The following is a 21,134-nucleotide window of genomic DNA, read 5'->3' as shown; positions in this document are numbered from 1 at the left end:
GTGACCTGAGCCAAAGTTGGATGTTTCACTGACTGAGCCACCCAGGCGCCCCTAACACTGTAGGTATTTTTGAACCTCACTTTCTGGGCTGAAGGTTTCTTCTTTTTTTTCTTCTTTCCTTTTTTTTTTTTTTTTAAGTTTATTTATTCTGAGAAGAGTGAGCATGAGCAGGGTGGGGGAGGGGGGTGGAGCAGAGAGAGAGAGAGGAGAGAGAGAGAATTCCAGGAAGGCTCTGTGCTGTCAGTGCAGAGGCCAACACAGGGGCTCGAACTCATGAGCTGAACCATGAGATCATGACTTGAGCCAAGATCAAGAGTTAGAAAAATGCCAGGCAACTGAACCACCCAGGTGCCCAGAGACCTGGGATCTTACACTCAACCTACTAGTGCTCTACAGGACCTTGACTATGTCACTTCTGGGGTGGATTACCTCTCCATCCTGCCCAGTGAGAAGACCTGACGAGAGAGAGCCCAGTTCCAGCTCTGTCCCTAAGCCATCATGAATGTTCAATGTCTTGGGAAGCTCTCTGGGTTCAGTTTCATTGTCTCTTTGTAGGAGATCAGAACGGGGGAACCACCAAGCAGGCAGAGGTGAGCTCATGGGCACCCACTTGTCTTACACATCCCACTGGACTAAGCACCCATAGAAGACGGAGATCCCAGAGCCCAGCACAAACTCAAAAATTTGGACCCACCACAAATAACCATCAACACACTCCTCCGTGGCCCCAGCTCACTCCTGTCTCAGAGCCTTTGAACTTGTGGAGCCTCTGCCTGGAGCACCCTCTCCTTGGCTCCGCCCACAGCCAGCTCTATCTCATCACTCAAGTCTCCACTCAGATGTCCCCTCTTCCGGGAGACCCTTACTCATCACCTCATCAAGTTTTATGTCCCTCACAGCACTGAGCAACTATTTGAAAGGATACTGTTGACATCAGTGTTTCCTTCTTCAGTGTCCATCCACTGCCCCTTGAATGTCACCTCCAAGAGAGCAGGGACTAGGATTGCCACCACTTACTCCACAGAACCCCACAAACACGTGGGTGCTCCAGGTACAACTGTGCATATAAAAGCCACATGTATTGAGTACCTAGAATAGGCGAGGCACCATTCCAAGCCTTTTACATATAGCAACTCTTGTAATGCTCCCAAGCCCCTGAGCTAACAGCAATTACTATTCCCATTTTATAAAGGGGGAAAGTGAGGCACAGAGCAGTTGAATAACTTGCCCACCATTCCACAGCTAGCAAGTAAGATAGCTGGGGTGCCCCCACTGCACCCTGTAAGAGTATGCTGAGCCACACATGGGACAGAGTCCCTGTCCCCATGAAGCTCAGGGGCTAATGGGCTAGCTGACCTAGTCTACAATACAGGAAGTCAGGGATACTTACTTTCCCTAGAGGAAGTGATCCCTCAGCTAAGTCCTGAGGACAAGTAGGGGCGTGCTAGGATGAAGTGGAGGGAAGGACAATCTAAAGGAGGAAACACTGTGGAGGCCAAGAGATAAGCCACCGGGCACCAAACCTAAAGAACTAGAAGTTGCTTGTATGGCTGGTGTAGGGAACACAGGGGTATGCCATGTGTCAAGGGATATGATCATCTCAACCCTCAGTGACTGAGATTTGAAAAAAGTCCCAGGGGGGAAATATGAGGCAATACGGCTGGGAAGATGGGCACCACTCCCCCAGATCGTGCAGGGCCTTGGCAAGCTCAAGGGTCCATGTTTTATTCCAAGGTTCCACATCACACCTCAAAGACTAGTGGGAGCCCCTCACTCGGTGGTGCCCAAAGGCCACACAAGGGTCTCTGGAAATTTCTGCTGACTCACTGTGGGACCTCAGGCACCTCCATACTCTCTCTGGGTCTTAGTCTCCCAACTGGTATCGAATGACCCAGTGCCAAAAGCACATCCCCACTCCGTCAGCCTGGCATCCCATAAACAGAATGCTGTTGACCAATGAGATCCTGACATTCCTGGAGTCCAATTCTGGGACTCTTGTGCACTGGCCATCCCATACTTGCTGAGGCCAGCCCACCACCATGGCACTTTGCCAAGCAAGTCTCTGGGCAGGGGTTTGAGTTCTCCTGCTCCTCGATCCTCCAAGATATAGAGGCTCCCCCTAGGTTTTGGCAGGATGGTGGGGGGGGGGGGTCTGCTCAGATCCTCCTGGAGACAAAGGAGCTGACCTGCAAAGAGTTCCAGCGGGAGCCCCGCTCCCCCTCCCTTCCCCCCTCTCCCTTCCCAGTCCACGTGTCTCTATTGTCTGCTCCCCGCTTCAGGGAAAGACACAGCCTCGGATGTGTCAAAACCACCACCCCCCGGCAGCAGGGAAATTAATTACTGGACGATTTTCACTTCCTCTTGCAGCGCCTGCCTGAGCTAGGCACCGGAACAGGACCGGCTGAGAGGGGCCGGCATCGGCATGGGGGACTTGCTGCCCCCACCAGTTCTGGGAGAAGAAAGTTGAACCCCAAACCCAACAGGGGCTTCAGTGGGAGGCCAAGCTGGGGTGGGGGTGCCGACTTCCTCTAGTTAAAGCTGAGTGTCCACACTGGCCACTTCTGAATTGGGGGAGAGGGAGAGGACTGGAGGCAGGAGGGTCGCGGCTGGCGAGCTCACACTCTTTTCTTTGCATCCCCTTCCCTGTGTCCCCATGTGCCTGAACCCCGGCTGCTCGGACCACTCTCTGTCCTCTCCCCTCGGCTTCTCCCTCTATCTTACACTTTTCTTTCCCTTTCTTTGCATCCCTGGGGGGGCTTTCTTTTTGTGTGTCTGGATCTCTTTTTTTCTCCCATGGGTGTGTGAGCGTGTGTTGCTACTTCTTTCCATGTCTGTTTTCCTTCTTTCTCTGTTTCTCTCTTGTGTCTTTTTGTCCTTATCTCGGTCTCTATTTCTACCTCTTTCAGTGTATGTCTCTGTCTTTCTCTGTGTATCTCCTCTCTCCTCTCTCTCTCCCTCCACCCCCCCCCCCCTCCTCTTTCTCCGTCTCTCTGTATCTCTGCGCCTTTCTCGCCCTCACTTTCTCCCCTCCTGCCTGCCCGCTGCTCCCTGCGCCTGGCCTGCCCCCACCGCTGCCGGTTCAGGGGAACGTGTGCGGAGCGATTGTCCTGGGGGACATTTGATGGATTAGAGCGCTGAACAGTTCCATTGCTAGGGGACCACCTGATCTCCTCCAGCCTGCGTCCCATATAAAGCCGGCAGGCAGCCGGAGTGCTGAGCACAGCTCCAGCGATCGCCTGTCTGCGCGCCGCCGCCGCCAAGCCCGAGCGGGAGCCCGAGCCAGAGCCGGGGCCGCCGCCACCGGTGCCGGCTCCGCGCTGCCGCCCGCCCGCCCGCCCGCTGGGAGCTGTCCAGTGCTGAAACCCCGCGCCGACAGCCAATCGCGCCCGGCTGGCCGCCTCCCCCCACCGGGGCCCCACGCAAGTGCCCCCGCCGAGCCCCCCGCCAGTCGCACCATGCCGCGCTCCTTCCTGGTAAAGAAGATCAAAGGGGACGGCTTCCAGTGCAGCGGGGTGCCGGCCCCCACCTACCACCCCTTGGAGACCGCCTACGTGCTGCCTGGCGCCCGGGGGCCGCCCGGGGACAACGGTGAGTAGGACCCGGCGGGGGGGGGGGGGGGGGGGGGTGGCGGGGGGGAGGGAAAGAGGGAGGGGAGTTCGGGCCCTCCCCAACTCGGGCCACGAGGAGGGGTGCGCGCGGCAGGGAACCCCGGGTAGAGATTTCCCTGGCTGTGTGCGCCTCCTGGGCTTCCCGAGGGCCGGGCGGGCGGGGCAGGGGCTAGGTCCCTACAAAGGGAAAGTCGCAGGGTCGATCCATCCCACAGCCACGCGCCAGCCCGGACTTAGAAAGTTGTGGCCCTAAACGGGGCTGGAGTGAGGGGTGGTGAGAGAATGGAGAGAGAGAGAGAGAGAGAGAGAGAGGCACCCACGAAGGGCTAATGCTGGGGGGCTAATGCACAAGGCAGTCTGTGGGTCCCCTCTCCCCAGTGGAGGGAAGGAGGCTGGATGTCTGAGTGTACTGCCCTGGTGGAGAAGATAAGCGGGCCTGCACTACCAGTCCCTGGGGAGACAGGGTTGGCTCCTTGGGTGTAGCTGGGGGCTCCCTCCTTCCCTTCAAGCCTGCTCCCCCTGGCGATGCCAGACAAGTGTTCTCAGGTCCCCTCTCTCAGCAACTCTTTTGTTACCCTCAGCCACATGCCTGCCAAAGGCTGGGCCTGTCCTGGGGACTGCAAGGAAGAGGGGATTTCTAGGAGGGGTTCCCCCAAAGTGGCTCCTGGTCCCCTGGGCTGCACTCCCTCCCCACTCCAGCTTCTCAACCCCCTCCAGAGCCAGCCCTGCTGTTCCTTGTAAGTCCCCACCCCCAACACACTCCATCTCTTCTCAGAGCAAGTTCCCGCAGGGACAAGGGTTTGAGGGACAAGAGAGGTCATTCAGGCTCAGAAGGGGGTGATCTCTGAAGGATGTAGAGAAGAATCTGAGACTGCTTCCGTAGATCCCATCCCCCATCAAGGGGATCACAAAAGGGTTCTCCTCTGATGGCCCACACCAGGGCAGGTGTCTGGAGAAGAGGCATCCCTTTGGCAGTAAGAAATCTGACATCACATGTGGCATTGGCTTTGGGGTGTGTGGGGAGGGGGAGATGAGGAAGAAGAGGGGAGGAGAGAAAAAGAAGAGAAGAAAGGGCTGAGAATGGGGGGTGGGCTGAGGTGGTGAAGGCAGGAGCCAGGGAGGGTGGGAGTTTCACCTTGGGGATTGCCAAGCACTTCACCCACATTCCATCACTCTGTCAAGCCAGGTAGCAAGAGGGCGCTGGGCAAAAGGCTCTGTGACCTCATCAAGGTCAAAGAAATTAGGGAGTGATCAGGGATACAGCTGCAGCCCCTCAGCCCCTGGCCTCCTCCAGATCCCCAAGAGAACCAACCCCCATTTTCTTCGCCCATAGGTCTCTCATTCTACTGTCCTCTTTTCTTGACCCCAGGGCCTCTTGGGTTCGAGGACAGAGGCCCAGGGATATGGCTGGGCTTGTCTGAGTGCTGGCAGGACAGAGGGTGGACCTGGGACCATGCCAGGGCTGGGGCGTGTGTGTGCTAGGATCTGGGTAGAAATGCCTGCAAGACTGGGATGTGGATCCCTTGGGGGACTGGCACAAAATCCTGGGCTCCCACCCCCTGAGGCTTCTGTGGTCCTGTCCCCAGGCCAGTTGAGGAAACCCAGAGAAGCCTAGAGAATTTCTCATGCACAGTCTAAACTGCAAACTATTCCTCAGGAGGGAGGCAGGAGTGCCTTGCTTTGAATTCAGGCCAAAAAAGCTTTGAAAGGAGCCCCTGAGTGAACGGTGGGTCAGAGCAAAAGTTGGGGCAAAGCTATCAGCAGGGGTGTTCCCACAGGGATTCCACCAGGTTTGGCACCCCAGAACTTCCTTGTCTTTTGCCCTTTCCCCAGAAGGTTGTAGACCAGCTCCCTGGCCTCCAGAGAATCCTCCGGCTGTCCTGATAGTCTGATCCCTGGCCTAGAACCCTGAGCGACTTGGGCTCTAGGTCTCTGACTCGCTATGTGACCTTGGGCAAGTGTCTTCCCTTCTGTGGTCCTCTGCCTCCCCAGCAGGGAAAGAGTTTGGATGGCTGAACTGAGTATCCTTCCAACTTTGACAAGCTCAGCTTTTGTGAAGGTCAAGTGTGGAATGGGAGGCTCTGGAGATGCCTGGATGAGGGTCTAACAGAATGCAGGGGGCCATTGTCGGGGTTTCTGTAGGATTCTGTTTGCCATCCAATGCCTGGCTGAGGGTGGCGGAGTTTCTGAGACCAGGTATTTCTTGGCTTCATTCTCTGCAGGCTGCCCCACAGTGAGGACAGGCACCCTGGCTTAGCCGCTCTTGGCGGTATCTGCGGTCCAGGGTTAGTGCCGGAGATCAGGGGGTGACCCTTCAAGCCTGGGTATGGCCAGGAAACACAAGGTCTGCCTCATCCTGTTGTCAGGGGCCTCTCCTATCCCTGGGGTGTGGCTAGACTGGGCAGTGAAGGCTCCCTCATCCCACGGGTGGGTAGGGTGCTGGGGGTCCTCAGAGAGCCTACCGGCTCCTAGTGGCCCGTTGTCTCCACTCTGCCGGAAATAACCTTGCTGAGCGTTTGAGGGAAGTGTGAAAAATTGCTGAGCCGACGTTTTTCTCTCCCAGCGTGTGTAAGTGTGCTGGGTAAACAAGGAGAAAGAGAGGAGGGGGGGGAGGTGAGGAGATGGAGGGAGGAAAGGAGGGAGGGAGGAGAAGGGAGGGGGAAGGGGGGAAGGGGGGAAGGGCCTGGGGCTGGAGATAGTTCCAGTTATTAGAAAGATCCTCTTACAAGCCATTCCTGCAGCAGCCGCTACAGGGTCAGGATGAGGCTGGTGGGAGGGGAAGCTGGGAAGGGGTGCGGGGAGGGGGGCCTGTGAATGTGGAGGTCAGGAGAACCACTGGCTCCTAAGTGATGAAGATTCAGGGCCCCAAATTAAAGAGGTGTACTCCCAGCTCAGGGAATGCCTGGGAGTGCTGAGGATTCCTGGAGGACTCCTCCTACACACACACACACACACACACACACACACACACACACACACACACAAGCAATGCTCTACTCCCTCCCTTTTCAGCCTCTACAGGCTGGGCAAAAGGTGCAGGTGCATCAGGGCTCCAGGCCTCGCCCCAGCCCAAAGAGCCCCTAAATAGGGAAGGGGAAGCTTCCCAAATGGAAAAATCTCTAGGCCTTTCTGCAGAGCTCCCCAAAGAAGGCAGACCAGATTTAATTCCACCATCCTGTCCAATACAATGCCTCGTTTCTCCCCCTCCTTCTCCTCTTGCTCCTCCACTGTTTTCTGCCTCAGTGCAGCCTCCCCTTCCCCTCCTCTCCCCTGAGTGATTCTGAACACAGATTCCGTCTTGTGAGATGCCAACTCACATCCTCCTGACCCTCTCAGAACCTCGCCCTCCAACTCCACCAAGCCCGCCCCTTCGCATCCTGGGGAGATGCTGGGGGAACCCTCAGCCATCCCAGAGCAGGCTGCTGCTCATCTATCTGCGTGGCTGTAGTCTCCGTGGATCTCAGCCCATATTCACTGCCTACCTCCATCACACCCTCACACCCCAACTCTGAACTCCAGCTGGGCTCCCTGTCCTCCCTCCTCTGCCCCCCCCCCCACCCTGGTCCTGCCCCTGTACTGCTTCAGAGTGCATCTGACCCAGGCAGATGAGGGATCAATGCCAATCCAATAACACAGTTGTCTGCCCTCCACAGCTACATTAAGCCTCTCCAGCAGGCTGAAGAAGCACTCCTACTCTTGCCCATGGGCTTATCTAGTTGACCACATTACACCAGCGCCCACTTCCTCTCACTCCCTCTGATGGCGCCAGGGAGTCGCTCCAGGCCAGGCCTGGAAGCCCGGCTGAAAGTCCCCAACACATCCACCCCACACCTCAGAAAGGCCATCTGGGGAGCAGGGATGCAAAAGGGCTGCCCCAATTCCTTGGCAGAGGGAGCCCAGAGACAGCTGGGGAGGTGCCCAAGGACACACAGCAGGCCCATCTGACTCTTAACTACCACTTCCCCTGGTATCTCAGTCTTGATCTAGGCCCAAGATCCAGGTTAGAGACATGTCAGAGGTCCAGGTTCAAAGTCCAGGTCCAGATCTGAGATCCAGGCCCAACATCCAGGTCCAACCTTAAGTCTAGGACAAGGTCCAAGGTCAATGTCCTGGGCTAGTCCAGTCCAAGATTCAGACAGAACAAATTCATGTCCAAGTTCAAGTTTCAATGTCCGAGATCAGGTCCAGGTCAATGTTCAGGGTCCAGGATTATGATCCAGATCGAATTTCTAGTTCAAGGTCATGTCCAGGTCCATTCTGAAGGCTTGCCAGGTTGATGTCTTAGACTCACCATTAGCTTTTTCTGTGGTCTTGGACTGGTCTCCCCAACCCCAGCCTTAGTTTCCTTCTCATGAACTCAAGCAGCTGAACTTGATCTCTTTCAGCTCTGACCTTGCAGGGACCCAGAAATCTGATTTTTCTAAGCATTAGTCAGTGGGAGTATGGAATAACAGCGCTCATGTGGGATATGGAATCTGGGGTCCACAGTCCCCTCTAAGCCTGGGATCACAAGGGTGACATGAGGGGACAGAGCTGAGCATCTATTTTTCAAGCCGTCTGTTTGTGGTTCCTGAGGGACAGCAGAAGAATACATCAAGTCCCCATGTCAGCACAGAAATTTATATCATCCCCCAAACTCCCCACACCCCAACTCCCCCCACACACACTGTGGGCAAAGGGCAGTGAGCACAGGGGAGGGTTAGCTCCAACCTCCAAAGGCAAACGAGGCCAGGGAGACCCGTGACTTGCATGAGGTCACGGGGCATAAATGGTGGACCCTGTCGCACCTCCCTGGTGAGTGCTTCATCTACATGTTCTAGGGACCCTCCATAGCCTGGAGGCCCTCTGAGAGGCAGGATGACACCCTTGCTGAGAGAGATGAGACCCCCAGAGTTCCTGGCCTCCCTCCCAGCTGCGGTGTCCGGCTGCCAGCCTTTGGGTAAGAAGGGAGGTTGGAATGGGCCCTCTGACTGTACCCTTCTGGAACAGAAGGAGGGGAGGGCAGAAAGCAGGAGGCGTGGAGCGCCTGCATGCATGGTGCAAGGGCCTTCCGGAGACTCCCCCAAGGGAGCAGACCAGTCAGTGCCAGGCAATTCAAGACCCTTAGCCACCCACTCCTAGCTCCACAACCCCTTGAAAAATCTTTCCTATTGATTCCTGCAGAGCTGTGGACCTCCCCACGGGCCACAGGAATTGGGTCACAGTCAGGAGGAAACAGAATATGTGGGATTTCTTGAGTGGGGGGAAGGTAGGGAGGGACCCTGGAATCCTCCAGGCACTCCCTGGGCCTGGGTCAGTAGGCGTCAGCCCCACACCCTACAGCCGTGGTCATGCTGGGCCAGACTTCACTCTGTCCCCTGCTCATCTGGACTCCCAGGGACCCTCCCCAGTGGGCAGGTGTACCAGCTGCTAGGCCCTTGGAGGATGTGGGTGTCATTTCTGGTCTGGTGCCCAGGGAACAGCTAACAAAGATGCTATAATAAGGGGAGGGGGAGGCACCAGCCCCTTTGCCCAGCTCTGTGAGCAGACAGGAGAAACTATTTTTATCCCGCTTTGCTGCTGACAGACCTGGCTTTCTGCTCAGCTGGCTGGAGCTGATTCTCGAGGCCCGAGGCCCTGGCACAGCAAGAAGCAGCTCTAAATATACCCGTGCAGCAGCCCCTCCAGCTCCCACCACCAAGCAGGGCTGGGCCCTCCTCAGGAAAGTGGGCCACCTGGAAAGCTGGCCCACTACCAGGCCCCTCTCTTTTTCTGCCCATCTCAAGGCAGGGCAGTGGGACTGGGGCTGGAAATTCCCTGGAGGAAGGTTGGGACCCTGGGAATCTGGGAGAGCCTGGGAAAGGGAGTCAAGGACTGAGAGGCAGGAGGCTGGCCTAACTCTGGTGTGAACTTGCTTTGTGACCTGAGGTGGGTCAAGGCCTCTCTCTGGGCCTCAGCTTCTATACGGCCCTGGAGGAAGTGACTATCACGTTCCCTTAGAGAGGAAGTAATGTGCACAGAGCACTGAGCAGGGTGCCTTGTACAGAGTAAGTGCTTAACAAGAGTCAATCGTTACTTCTGTTAGTTTTATTTGCAAAAACTTACAAGGGGCTGGAACAGTTTCTCAAATAGCTTCTCTCCACCCCCAACACCCCACCATCCTATCAGACACGGGCCAAGTGGGGGGTGTTACCTAGAAAAGAAACCCATTGCTCCTTTCCCCCCCACCAGTTGAAAACTTCCTACCCTAGCAGTCTCCGTCCAGCTAGGGTGTTCTGGAAAAAAACACAGGCTTCGGAGGGTTACAAGCCCAGCTGCTCTTCCAGCGAACTTGGGCAAATCCTCTCCCCTCTCTGGGCCTCTGGGCTTAGCACTGTGCCTGGCACCCAGGGGAGGTTCAATGAAAGCAGTGATACTGTTAATGGTACTTACCAGAAATGCCTCCCCTCACCCCAAGGGGCCAGACGGCTGGGTGAGACCGTGTCTGTAGAGCACCTAGCACCTTCATCTTCATAAAATTCCCTTCCCACCATTCCTTTGGCTACCAGATTTTTCATTTTTAACAGATTCTGGACCTTCGATCTAAAGTATCGAGACTCTTAGGCAGAGAAGGCCAAGAGTCGTTCGCAGGTGACATGTGTATGCTGTCTCCAAAGTGTTTCTGAGCCTTCCCCCAGGTGGCAGGGGTGGCTCTAGTCCCGATCCCTCCAATGGGGGATTCGAGCCCAGAGAGGCTGTGTGACTTGCCCAAGAGCACACAGCTAGGATATGAGTAAAAGAACCAGGATGAGAGCCACGTCTCTTCTCCCTGGGTCCCTGGCCATTCCTGCCTCTATCGTGACCCACTCTGTCACTCTGTCAGATGGGGGACAAGTAGCTCAGCCATCTATGGTCACCTGTGGAACAGAGGAAAGCACCGAAAACCCATTGGGGTTCCATGCACAGAGTTAGAATACAATTTAGCGTCCTAAAGGATTCTCCAGTGTTGAGGCCCAGAGAGGTGAGGTGGTTTGCCCAAGATCATATAGCAGCCTGAGACTCCCATGTGTGTCTCGTTCTCCTCTTGCTAGATTAGAAGGATATCACCAGGAAATGTAGGGATAATAATGATAATAATAATAGCAGCTGGGGAGTCTATTGTGTGCCAAGCATTGTACTAAGCACTTTATATGCATTAATTCATTCAGTGCTATTACAAGCTCCCTTATACATACGTGGCACAAAAACGGTTACATAACTTGCCAAGGTCACATAGACAAGGAGAGGTCTAGGGTGGCTCTGAGGAGAGTGAGGTGGAATTGAGGGAGCTTGGGGGTGTGCTGGAGGGACAGGAAAAGGGCCTGAGGATCTAATTCAGAAAGAGCCACGATGCAGAACGGGTCTTTAAAGCATCCCAGTCGACCTTCTTCCGTACAGACCAAGTCCAGAGAGGTTAAGTAACCTGGCCAAGGTCACAAAGCAAGTTAGAACCACCTCCTCCCGATATGACCACGAAAACTCTCTTCTAGCCCACAACTCTACCCCGCCCCCACCCACACAACGCACGTGGAGCTTCACAGCTGCTGGGAATCAGGTCTGGTCTGCAATGCCTGTCCTGAAGGCAATTCTGCATCCGTCTCTAGGCTGAAGAGCAGCCTTTGTTTGAGGCGCCCCTATTTCTATGTAAAGAGCCCCCCAGCGACAGGAGTAAGTTGCTGCAGTGCTATAGGCTGCCACCAGAGGGCACCACAGGCAGGGAGTCCGTGAGGACTTGGCCTGGGTCACTGAACCCCTGCCACCCACCAAAAGTTTTCTCACCAAAACCTGAAGTAGAAATTACACGTCCTGAAGCAACAGAGACCCAGAGAAGAGCATCAAGATGTGTCTTAGCAGATGCCAACAAAACCACAGCACAGAAACCCATGTGGGGAGATTGTTGGGTTGGGATCCTGGGTTGGGATCCTGGCCCTAAGTTACTAGCCGGGCACGTTGCTTAACCATCTTGTGTCTAAATTTCCTGGTCTGTAAGATGATACCAACCTTGGAGTCAAGAGGATGGAATGCATTCATGTATATAAAGCCCTCAAAATGGCACCTGACACATTTAAGTTCTCTAGGATGTTCATTAGTATTTGTTCACTTTTCACATACGGTTTCTTTACTTGCGGACTCCCTACCGCAACTGTCTGCATGCTTCCATTATCCCCCGTTTTACGGCTGGGGAAACAGCGGCACAGAGAGGGCAAGCAGTTTGTCCAAGGTCACACAGCTGGGAAGAGTCAAGTCAGAACTCAATCCAGGCAGTGGGGCACCAAGGTTATGCTCTTAACCAGTATGCCGTCCTTATTCAGTAACAGGACACGCGCTGGTCACATGATCAGTGATCCCCTGACACATGGATCCTATACTATCTATCCCCTGAGGCACAGAAAGGTACACGACTTGCTCAAGGTCACCCAGAATCTGTGCCAGGAGTCAAGCTGTCCGAAGACCAGGTAGGCAGAATGGCCTACAGCTGATCACACTGGGCTGGGGAGTGAGGCTGGCCCCGCAAATCTCCATTGCCACTTATCACCCATTTCACAAATGCTTATGGAGCGCTGGCTAGCTGGGGCCCTGGGGATGGGAGGTAGCCACTTCCTCCGGGACCTCTGGGTGTGTGGAAAGCAAGGGAGCAGGGCAGAGTGTTCCAATCCTTGCTCCACCCCTGAGCAAGCACCATTACCACTCCATACTTCAGTTTCTTTATCTGTAGTGAAAGTGTTTTTGTGATGATTTGGTCAGGTGATGGGAGTGAAGCGCCCAGCACAAAGCCTGGCATGCAGTAAGCGCTAAATAAATATTTGCACTATCTCAGGAGTTACAATAGAAGTACCAGGGACAGGGGGTCTGGGAGTACCAGGCAGGTATTTAACTCAGTCTGAAACAATACTCCCTGAATGTTTTGGGGCCTGATTCCTGGAGTGGGGGGGGGGGGGGGGGGGGAGTGCCTCCAGACCAAAGGCAGACAGGAGGGGAGGAATGGGGTGCTGGGAGGCGGAGCAACTCTCCTTCCCCCATTAAAAAACTGCCAGCCCCACTGCCTTCTCTGCAACCCAAGCCCCTCCCTACTGAGTCATCCACCCCCACAGTCCCCAGTCACTCTGTGTACAGACTGTCTTGTGCCAGCAGCTGAAGGGAAAGAAAAAAAAGGGCATGCCCTCGCCTTCAGGGCTGGGGGACACTCTGCACAGACTTTACTCTGTGACCATCCCAAATTCCAGATGAGAGGAAGAGGTACAGAGGCTGGATCGGGCAGGCAGGCTGTTTCAAGTAAGGAAAAGCTGTGAATCCAGTTCCCTGCTTACAAAGTCCTATTCCACCTGTTTTCCTGAGTGGGGGAGGCTGGAGAGTGGGGAGAACGGGTCTCAAGGTCAGAAGGAAGGTCAGATCTCCTGCTGTGCCACTCCCCAGCTTGAAGCCTCAGAAAGGGGCCTGACTTTCCTTGTTCTCCTGGAATCCAAAGACAATGGAAACACTTTGTAATTTGGTGCCAGGTCGGTAAGTGTTGTGCATGTCTGCCAGAAATTCCCCTGAGAGCCCGGACCCCAGGTCTGAGGAGGGTGCCAGGACCACGCTAGGCCCTGGGAAGGAGAGACAAATCATGGTGGCCCCTGCACTTGGGAAGCCTCTGTGGAATCCCCTGGGCGAGCCTCGGCCTGCCTACCCACCAATCACACAAACCCAAGGTAGACAGGATTTCTGGTCCAACTCCAAAGAGGAGGGAAGAAGGGGGGGAGGTGAATTCTCACAGGGAGACTCCAGAATGCTTCTTAGTGGAGCTGGGAGCAAAACAGGCTCAGGAGCAAGTACAAGGAAGTCCCATTCCTGAAGCACCTAGTACATGCCACACACTTGACCTCTCAAATCCTCTAGCAGCCCCGGGAGATGGGTCTAACAGGGCTGTAATTCATTTATGCAACATCTACTCATTGCACACCTGTTTTTTTAAGCCAGGCACATGCTGGGCACACAAATCCAGCCCTTGGAAGCTCACAGCCTGGTGGGGTAGGCAGACAATTAAATAACCTTCAGTGAGGACACTTATTCAAGCAAATAAAAAGCATAATTATAATAGCTAACATTTATATAGTAATTACTGGGTACTCCTTCTCTCCCTTTCTCTGTATTTCCTTACACAGAAATTGGGGATGATAACGGCACCACTTTGTAGGGCCTGTAAGGACTGAATGAGTTAACATGCATAAAGCACTGAAGCAGGGCCCAGTGCATGCTTAATACGTGCTTCTTTTCATCACTTAACTCTGCCCTTCCAAAGACCCTGGGAGGGAGAGCCCAATTATAAGCTCCATTTTGTAGATGAGGAAACAGATTCAAAGAAGTTACAGCACTGGAATGGCAGAATGCTGTTAGAATAAAGGCAGCATGGCCTTTGGCGTCAACCTGCTAAGGTCTGAATCTTGGCTCTATCACTTACTAGCTGGGAGTTTAGACTCTACGTCTCTGTCTGTAAAGTGGGTGTGAAAAACAGTAAGACCTTCAGTGCGTGGTTGTGAGCACTTAAGAAGCTAGCGAACACACAGCCCGTGGAACCGTGGGGGCGCCATGCTCCAAGAGGGTGGCGCAGGGGTTGTTTCATCGGTGGCCCATAGCGGGAAGATGTGAACACAGGCAGGGCGGAGGCGCAGGACAGCGACCGCCGTCTTCGTTAGGAGCGCCAACATTTCCCAAGAGCGAGCTCCGGGACGCCGCGCTGGAGAGCGCCGGGAGTGTGACCTGCCCCCTGCGGCGCCTCACCTACGTCCCCGCTCCCTTCCCGCCCCTGCAGGTTACGCCCCGCACTGCCTGCCGCCCAGCAGCTACGATGCGGACCAGAAGCCCGGCCTGGAGCTGGCGCCGGCCGAGCCCGCCTACCCGCCGGCGGCGCCGGAGGAGTACAGCGACCCCGAGAGCCCGCAGTCCAGCCTGTCGGCGCGCTACTTCCGCGGGGAGGCGGCCGTGACCGACAGCTACTCCATGGACGCCTTCTTCATCTCGGACGGGCGCTCGCGGCGGCGGCGCGGCGCGGGCGGCGGGGACGCGGGCGGCGCGGGGGACGCCGGGAGCGCCGGGGGGCGCGCGGGGCGCGCGGGGGCGCCGGCGGGCGGCGGGCACCGGCACGCGTGCGCCGAGTGCGGCAAGACGTACGCCACGTCGTCGAACCTGAGCCGCCACAAGCAGACGCACCGCAGCCTGGACAGCCAGCTGGCGCGCAAGTGCCCGACGTGCGGCAAGGCGTACGTGTCCATGCCCGCCCTGGCCATGCACGTGCTCACGCACAACCTGCGCCACAAGTGCGGCGTGTGCGGCAAGGCCTTCTCGCGGCCCTGGCTGCTGCAGGGCCACATGCGCTCGCACACGGGCGAGAAGCCGTTCGGCTGCGCGCACTGCGGCAAGGCCTTCGCCGACCGCTCCAACCTGCGCGCGCACATGCAGACGCACTCGGCCTTCAAGCACTACCGCTGCCGCCAGTGCGACAAGAGCTTCGCGCTCAAGTCCTACCTCCACAAGCACTGCGAGGCCGCCTGCGTCAAGGGGGCCGAGCCGCCCCCGCCGCCGCCCGCCGGCCCCGCCAGCTGAGCCGCCCGCCGCCGCCGCCGCCGCCGCCGCCGCCCTCGGGGCCCCCCACCTCCACCTCCATCCTCTCCGCGTCCCAACAGCGTTTCCCTGCCCACCCCTCCCCCCTCGTGGGGAACCCCTCCCAGCCCGGAACTTTTCTCTCCCGCCCCGAGAACCACCGCTCACCTCTGGCACTGGCTACCCCAGCGCACCCGACCGACCGCAACGTCCTTTCCGCCCCCTGAGACTCGGACCTTGACCCCCTGCTCCCAACTCAGGCACCAGGTCCGCACCTCTCCCTGGCCCCAGATTTCCTTCCGCCCAGATCCTGCACCTCTCCCCTCTTTCAGACTTCTCTTCCCACTTCTCAGCTGAGTCTCTCCTATCGTTCCTCTATTGGAACCCCAATCTAAGGCCCAAACCTACCTTTGACTCTCACGTCTGTTGTGGTTTCCTCATCCACACCGGTACGCAGGCCCTGCAGCTCCCAGACCACATTCCAACCCCAGACCGTCCTTCTGGCCTCTGCCGGGTCTCGCTGTATGTGTGCCCATCTAGGGATCCAATCCTCACCCCTCCTGGAGTCCCCGGTCTGTCCCTGATCCCCTCCATACCCTGGCCTTAGGTCCAGCCATTCACAGCCCCCTGTACCATGCTCACATATATCTCCCACCCTCTTCGGTCCTAGGGCCTTCTCAACCGCTCCCACCCCCTACTCTCTCCAGACCCCCTCCTCCTCCCCGCAGTTCTCATCTTTTTGTGTTCACCTGACCAGGGGCAGACTTGAGGGGCAGTTCAGGCCCTGCCCCATTAATGTAGTCCTCCTCTCACCCCAGGACAGCCCCTCCCTGGGCTTCCAGTCTCCAGCTGCCCGCTCCCCAGATTCTCTGAGCACTTTCCCCCACCCCCAGGACTACAGGTACCCCTCCTTATTTGTTGGGGGGAGTCTGGGGCACCTCACAAGTGCCCTTCCCCCTGTCTGGCTGGGCCTCTCCAGTTATTTATTTGTGTATTTATTTATTTATCTATTTATTGTTATATTTAATCTCTTGGCCTCACCCAGGGATGGTCTGGCTTCCCCAGCTGGACTGGGAGGTCAGGGAGCCAGGCAAGGAGAGAGACAGCAACGGCCATAGAAAGCTGTTTCCCACCCCACCCCCCACTCACACCCCCTCTTGGGGAGTGACGGAGAAGCCTCACCCTCCTCAGAGCCTGAACTCTGGGGAGGGGGCACGAGAATGACAGGGATAGCCTGCTTACCCTCAAGGGGGGGGGGGGGGGGGCGGTGAGGGGTATCAGGAGATCCAGTCATGGGGCAGGTCCCCACCCTCCTGAGCCTTCCACTCCCACTCCAGGGAGACCGGAGAGAGGAGCCTCCTCGATTTGTTTCCTATTTATTCCTCTTCTCAAGGGACCCCAGGTTCCAGGGACCGACTGAGCCCCGGACCCCGCTGGGGCCTCCGGCCTGCTCCGCTCCCGGGAGGAGCGCTCCCTCCCGGCCACGTCTATGCAACTCTCCCGGGCAGAGGGGCCGCCACTACCTCCCCCGCCGCGCTTTCGCATGCCCGGGCGAGGACCGAAGCACACACCTCCACGCTCACGGGCCCTGGCCCCCCCTGCTTTAAGCACACGCCTCTGCCCCATCACTAGGCGCCCAGTTCTGGGGGCAGGAGTCCTGGACTCTCCGACCCCTCCCTCTTTCCTCCCAGCCACAGAGGAGGGTGGAGACTGGAGGGGCCCCTGGAGCAGGGGCCCTTCTCTAGGGAGGGCTTCTCAGCTCCAGGCCCACCTGGGAAGGGAGGCAGCAGGGATGGGGGGAGGGAGAGGGGTCGCAGAAGCAATTACGGAGGGTGTTGACCCTGTAAATAGGAACTTCTGACAGCAATAATTTTCCATGCATGCTAAGCCTTTTGGCCATATTTTGTATGAGCGCTTGGCGCTCCCCCTCCCTCCTCCTCCCCCATCTCGCACCCCAGACCCCCCTCCCTTCCTCACCTCCAGCAGTATTACTTGTAACGCAATTCAGGGATATTAAAGGGACTTTGGCCACTCACCAGCGCCTCTAGACCTTGTGATTGGGGGTGGGGCGTGGGCAGAGGAGGCATCTGAGAGGCAGCTGGATTTTTTTCTCTTTTTACATTTTTTTGTTACATATTCATCTTGTTTCATATTAATCTTGTTTATTGCAGCTGCATCTTTTCCACTCCATTTCCCTCCCCTTAGCGTGACCACCGTGTAGCTGCCGCCAGGGGTCACACACTCCAGAGGTCCTTTGGCATCCACAAGGTCCCAAGCATCCTCAGTCCTAAATACTCCTCAACAACTGGGGTCGAACACTCAAAAGATTTCAAGAGCCCGATCAATAGCATGAATGAAGCAGGTTGCTTTGATACATTAGGGAATACTGGAGCCTGTAAACTCACAGGAAAGACTGTGTCTCACCTTAAAGAATTGCAATCGAGTTAACTCTACCTGCCAAACAAATACAACTGTGAGCCAGAGCCAGATTTCTCTCTTGATAGCCGGTTTACAACCCCTTTATGGTTCCCCACTTCATCCCCTGCTGCTTTGGCCAGGGTGGGGGTGGGGGGGGTGGGGGGGGGGGAAGGTTCTGGCCAGCCCTACTGATCACACCTGGGCAAGTACATGCATGCAGAAAGGTGGAACTTTGGCTCAGCAGGCAAAGTTACCCCAAAACAGTAAGCTGCCCCCAGGGCCAGTCAACTGTCATCAAGGGTGTTCAGGAATGTGTTGAACAGCCATCCCTCCCCCTGGCCAGCTGCCTTGGTGAGCTTTCAAACTACAAAAGTGTCCTCACCTTACCGAAAACTTCCCTGGGGACCACAACACCGTGCCACCTAACGCAAACCCCCAACGTGGACTCAGAGAGGCAAGGCCATGTGCTTTGAGGGCTGGATGCCAGGCTGCAGGCTGGAACTCAGTCTCCCCTGGGGCCAGCTTTTGGGGTCCCTCCTTTTGTGGGCAGTACACTCAACTTTTATTACTGGTGCCTGTCTGCCTTTCCCTTCACATACCTCTGGACAAGTGGCTATAATCTGAGCAATGTGCTATATGTCTCCAGCAATGACAGCGGTTTGGGGATCCCCCCCCACACACACACACACAAAATCTCCAAAGGGGCTTTGAGGGGCCCAGGCACCTGTTGCCTTCCCTAACCAGCCACACATAGTCCTCTGTGACTGCATACTGCTTCTTTCTTTTTTAAATATTTATTATTTTTTTTTTAAATTTTTTTTTTTTAACGTTTATTTATTTTTGAGACAGAGAGAGACAGAGCATGAACGGGGGAGGGTCACAGAGAGAGGGAGACACAGAATCTGAAACAGGCTCCAGGCTCTGAGTGGTCAGCACAGAGCCTGACGCGGGGCTCGAACCCACGGACCGTGAGATCATGACCTGAGCCGAAGTCGGACGCTTAACCGACCAAGCCACCCAGGCGCCCCTTAAATATTTATTTTTGAGAGAGACAGAGCACAAGCGGGGGAGGGGCAGAGCGAGAGGGAAACAACAGAATCCAAAGCAGGCCCCAGGCTCTGAGCTGTCAGCACAGAGCCTGATGTCAGGCTCCAACCCACGGGACCGTGAGCTCATGACCTGAGCCGAAATCAGACGCTCAACTGACTGAGCCCCCCAGGAGCCCCCACACTGCTTCTAACCTGGGGTTGTGTCAGTTACGTTTATTTCAGACCCAGGGAACAGAACCCACGCTAGACCCACATTTTACAAACATCTCATTCCCTGTATTAAATCCCCTTGAAGCAGAAAGTGGTTAACACAGGGATTTGCTGCTGACAGAATTGTTGGAAGGACCAAAGGGGAAGAGCCTTCAGCTGGACCCCCTAGAACATCTCCACAGAACCGGCCCACCAGGGGAGCAGCCACTTCCTCCAAAACCAGACAGGGATATCAGCAGTCTCACTGGAACTACTGAGTTCAAGAACACAGCACTCTCGGTGTGACCCAAGGGCCAGGGGGCCACTGCCACTGCCTTTAAAACGGTCTCCTGTCTCCCACTGTGCTGGTGGCCCAACACTGGAACACTGTCACAGAAAACTTAGGGCCTCCATGACCATCTCGCCAGCAGCAAGAGACAAGGCAATAAGAAAATGGCCCCTGCCCACCTCTGCCATCCGAACTCCGCAGCGGGGCATCTAACTGGCGGAACCTAATTCACTGTCATTATCCTGACTGCAAGGAAGTCTGAGAATGTAGTTTTTAACTCTCTAGCATGCAATACAGAAGGCGCCCCAGAGGGAGATGGGAATCGATGCTGATTCCCACTATCTAGATCCCGTCCTTCCCTCCTTGACTGGCAGCCATGCAATTTGGGACCTGACCATCAGCTTAAAGGGTGGTCCTGACCGGATAAAAAGTAATCTCACCCCCTAGGGGCTGATAAATGGGGAGGTGACTCAGTTCTGGCCAGTGAAACTTAAGGAGAGGCTCGCTGGAAGCTTTCAGGAAAGTCCGCTTCTCCCTCTCCTTTAAGAGAAAGGAAGCCAAGTCTCTCTTCTCCCTGGACGTGAACGAGGAAGCTTATCATCTCGTGACCTTGAAGGGAACCAGCCTTAGCATGAAGCCCACCCCCTGGATGGCAAAGCCGAGAGACGAAAAAAGCCCATATCCCTGATGACACCAGGGAGCGCTGACAAAACGTCCCTGAAGCCCGCTCAGGATGCTGCCTCTGGACTTCGCGGTTTGTGACAGGAGTGTCTTTATTGTTGAAGTCTGGCAGCTCAGGCTTGCCCCGCTGTAGCCCTCAGCGCCTCAACTGGCAGAACAATCCATTCTGCTTTTCACAGTCCTCTCAGAGGAAGACCTCCGGGGCTCAGCTCTCCGGTCCTCCATCTAGCAACTTTGCAGGCGCTCGTATCCGCACCCAAGGAAGGAAACTCATTTCCTGTTCCTTCTTGTAAGGTTTGTGTTCCTCAGGGTTCTCTCCTAGGCTCTCCTCCTCTCACTGTACCCTCGGGGGGGAAAATGAGCTCATGACACCCATGGCCTCAGTTTCCACCCACAAGCAGATGTGCACATTCACATTTTCAATTCCAACCTCCTCTCTAAGCTGCAAACCTGTATCTGCCTGCAGGCCACCTCCACTCCCAATATCCCAACAGCACGCAGACCAGCCCAAGTCGGAGGCTGCGGTGTGGTTCTCCTCCAGGGTTCCCCACCTCCGTGGATGGCGCCAGCACCCATCCCATCTTGCAGCCAAAAGACCCAGAAGTCCCCTCTCCCACCTCTGTCTCCCCTGCCCTAGCATCTAATCTGTCACCAGCTTCCTCTCAATTTTCTCCATCCCCACCCTAGTCCACAGCTACCATCAACTCTTACCTGGACAATGGGACCAGCCTTCTCACTGGCCTCCCTGGATCCATTCTGCCTCCCCCACCTCCCTTCCTCTCCTCACAGCAGCCATAGGGTTCTTTTCAAAAATGAGGGATCTTTACTGATCATGTCACTACCACTCCCCCCACTTCTCTACTTAAAACACTTCAACGACATCCTGGGCGGGGGAGTGGAACGCGCTTAGGGTGACTTCTGAAGCCTTCCTTACCTGGCCTGGCTCTTCCAGTCATTCTAGCTGAATCTTCAACCATGTGGCCAGCTGCCTCGCTGCAGCAGTTTTGCTCTCTCCTGCCACAGGGCCTTTGCATAAGCGGTTCTCGCCACCAGTGACATACTCTATCTGAACTGCTGTCACTGCCACCCTCAGGAGTTAAGCCCCTTTTCATCCTTCATCTCCCAGCTGCATTGTCACTTCCTCAGGGGCCACATGCTCTTCATTTAGGGCACTTACCATCAGTACACTTTTCCGTTAATCAGTGTGATTATTTGGTCATTATCTGTCTCCTCCTCCACCAGACTATAAACTTCACGAGACTGAGAATGAAGTGTCTTTTTTGCTCATCATAAAATCCCCTAGGTCTAGCACAATGCCTAGCCGAT

At 55.9% G+C, this 21,134-nt stretch overlaps 2 protein-coding genes across 2 annotated transcripts in view; one reads left to right on the top strand and one right to left on the bottom strand.

Annotated features, from left to right (window-relative positions):
- FAM110A (family with sequence similarity 110 member A) overlaps positions 1-20,920 on the bottom strand; it is a 122,408-nt gene extending 101,488 nt beyond the window's left edge. The window contains exon 1 of the mRNA XM_042931369.1: positions 20,743-20,920. The gene's annotated coding sequence lies outside the window, so the exon portion shown is untranslated. The remainder of the gene's footprint in view (positions 1-20,742) is intronic.
- On the top strand, positions 3,456-15,185 carry SCRT2 (scratch family transcriptional repressor 2). The gene is made up of 2 exons (XM_042931366.1): positions 3,456-3,588; positions 14,395-15,185. The coding sequence occupies exons 1-2, from the start codon at positions 3,456-3,458 to the stop codon at positions 15,183-15,185; spliced, it is 924 nt and encodes a 307-aa protein (XP_042787300.1).
- Positions 20,921-21,134: the final 214 nt, after the last annotated feature.

Source organism: Panthera leo, chromosome A3 (assembly GCF_018350215.1).
Source record: "Panthera leo isolate Ple1 chromosome A3, P.leo_Ple1_pat1.1, whole genome shotgun sequence".
NCBI lineage: Eukaryota > Metazoa > Chordata > Mammalia > Carnivora > Felidae > Panthera > Panthera leo.
The sequence above is the reverse complement of the archived record's forward strand: the minus strand, read 5'-3'. Positions and strand labels throughout refer to the sequence as shown.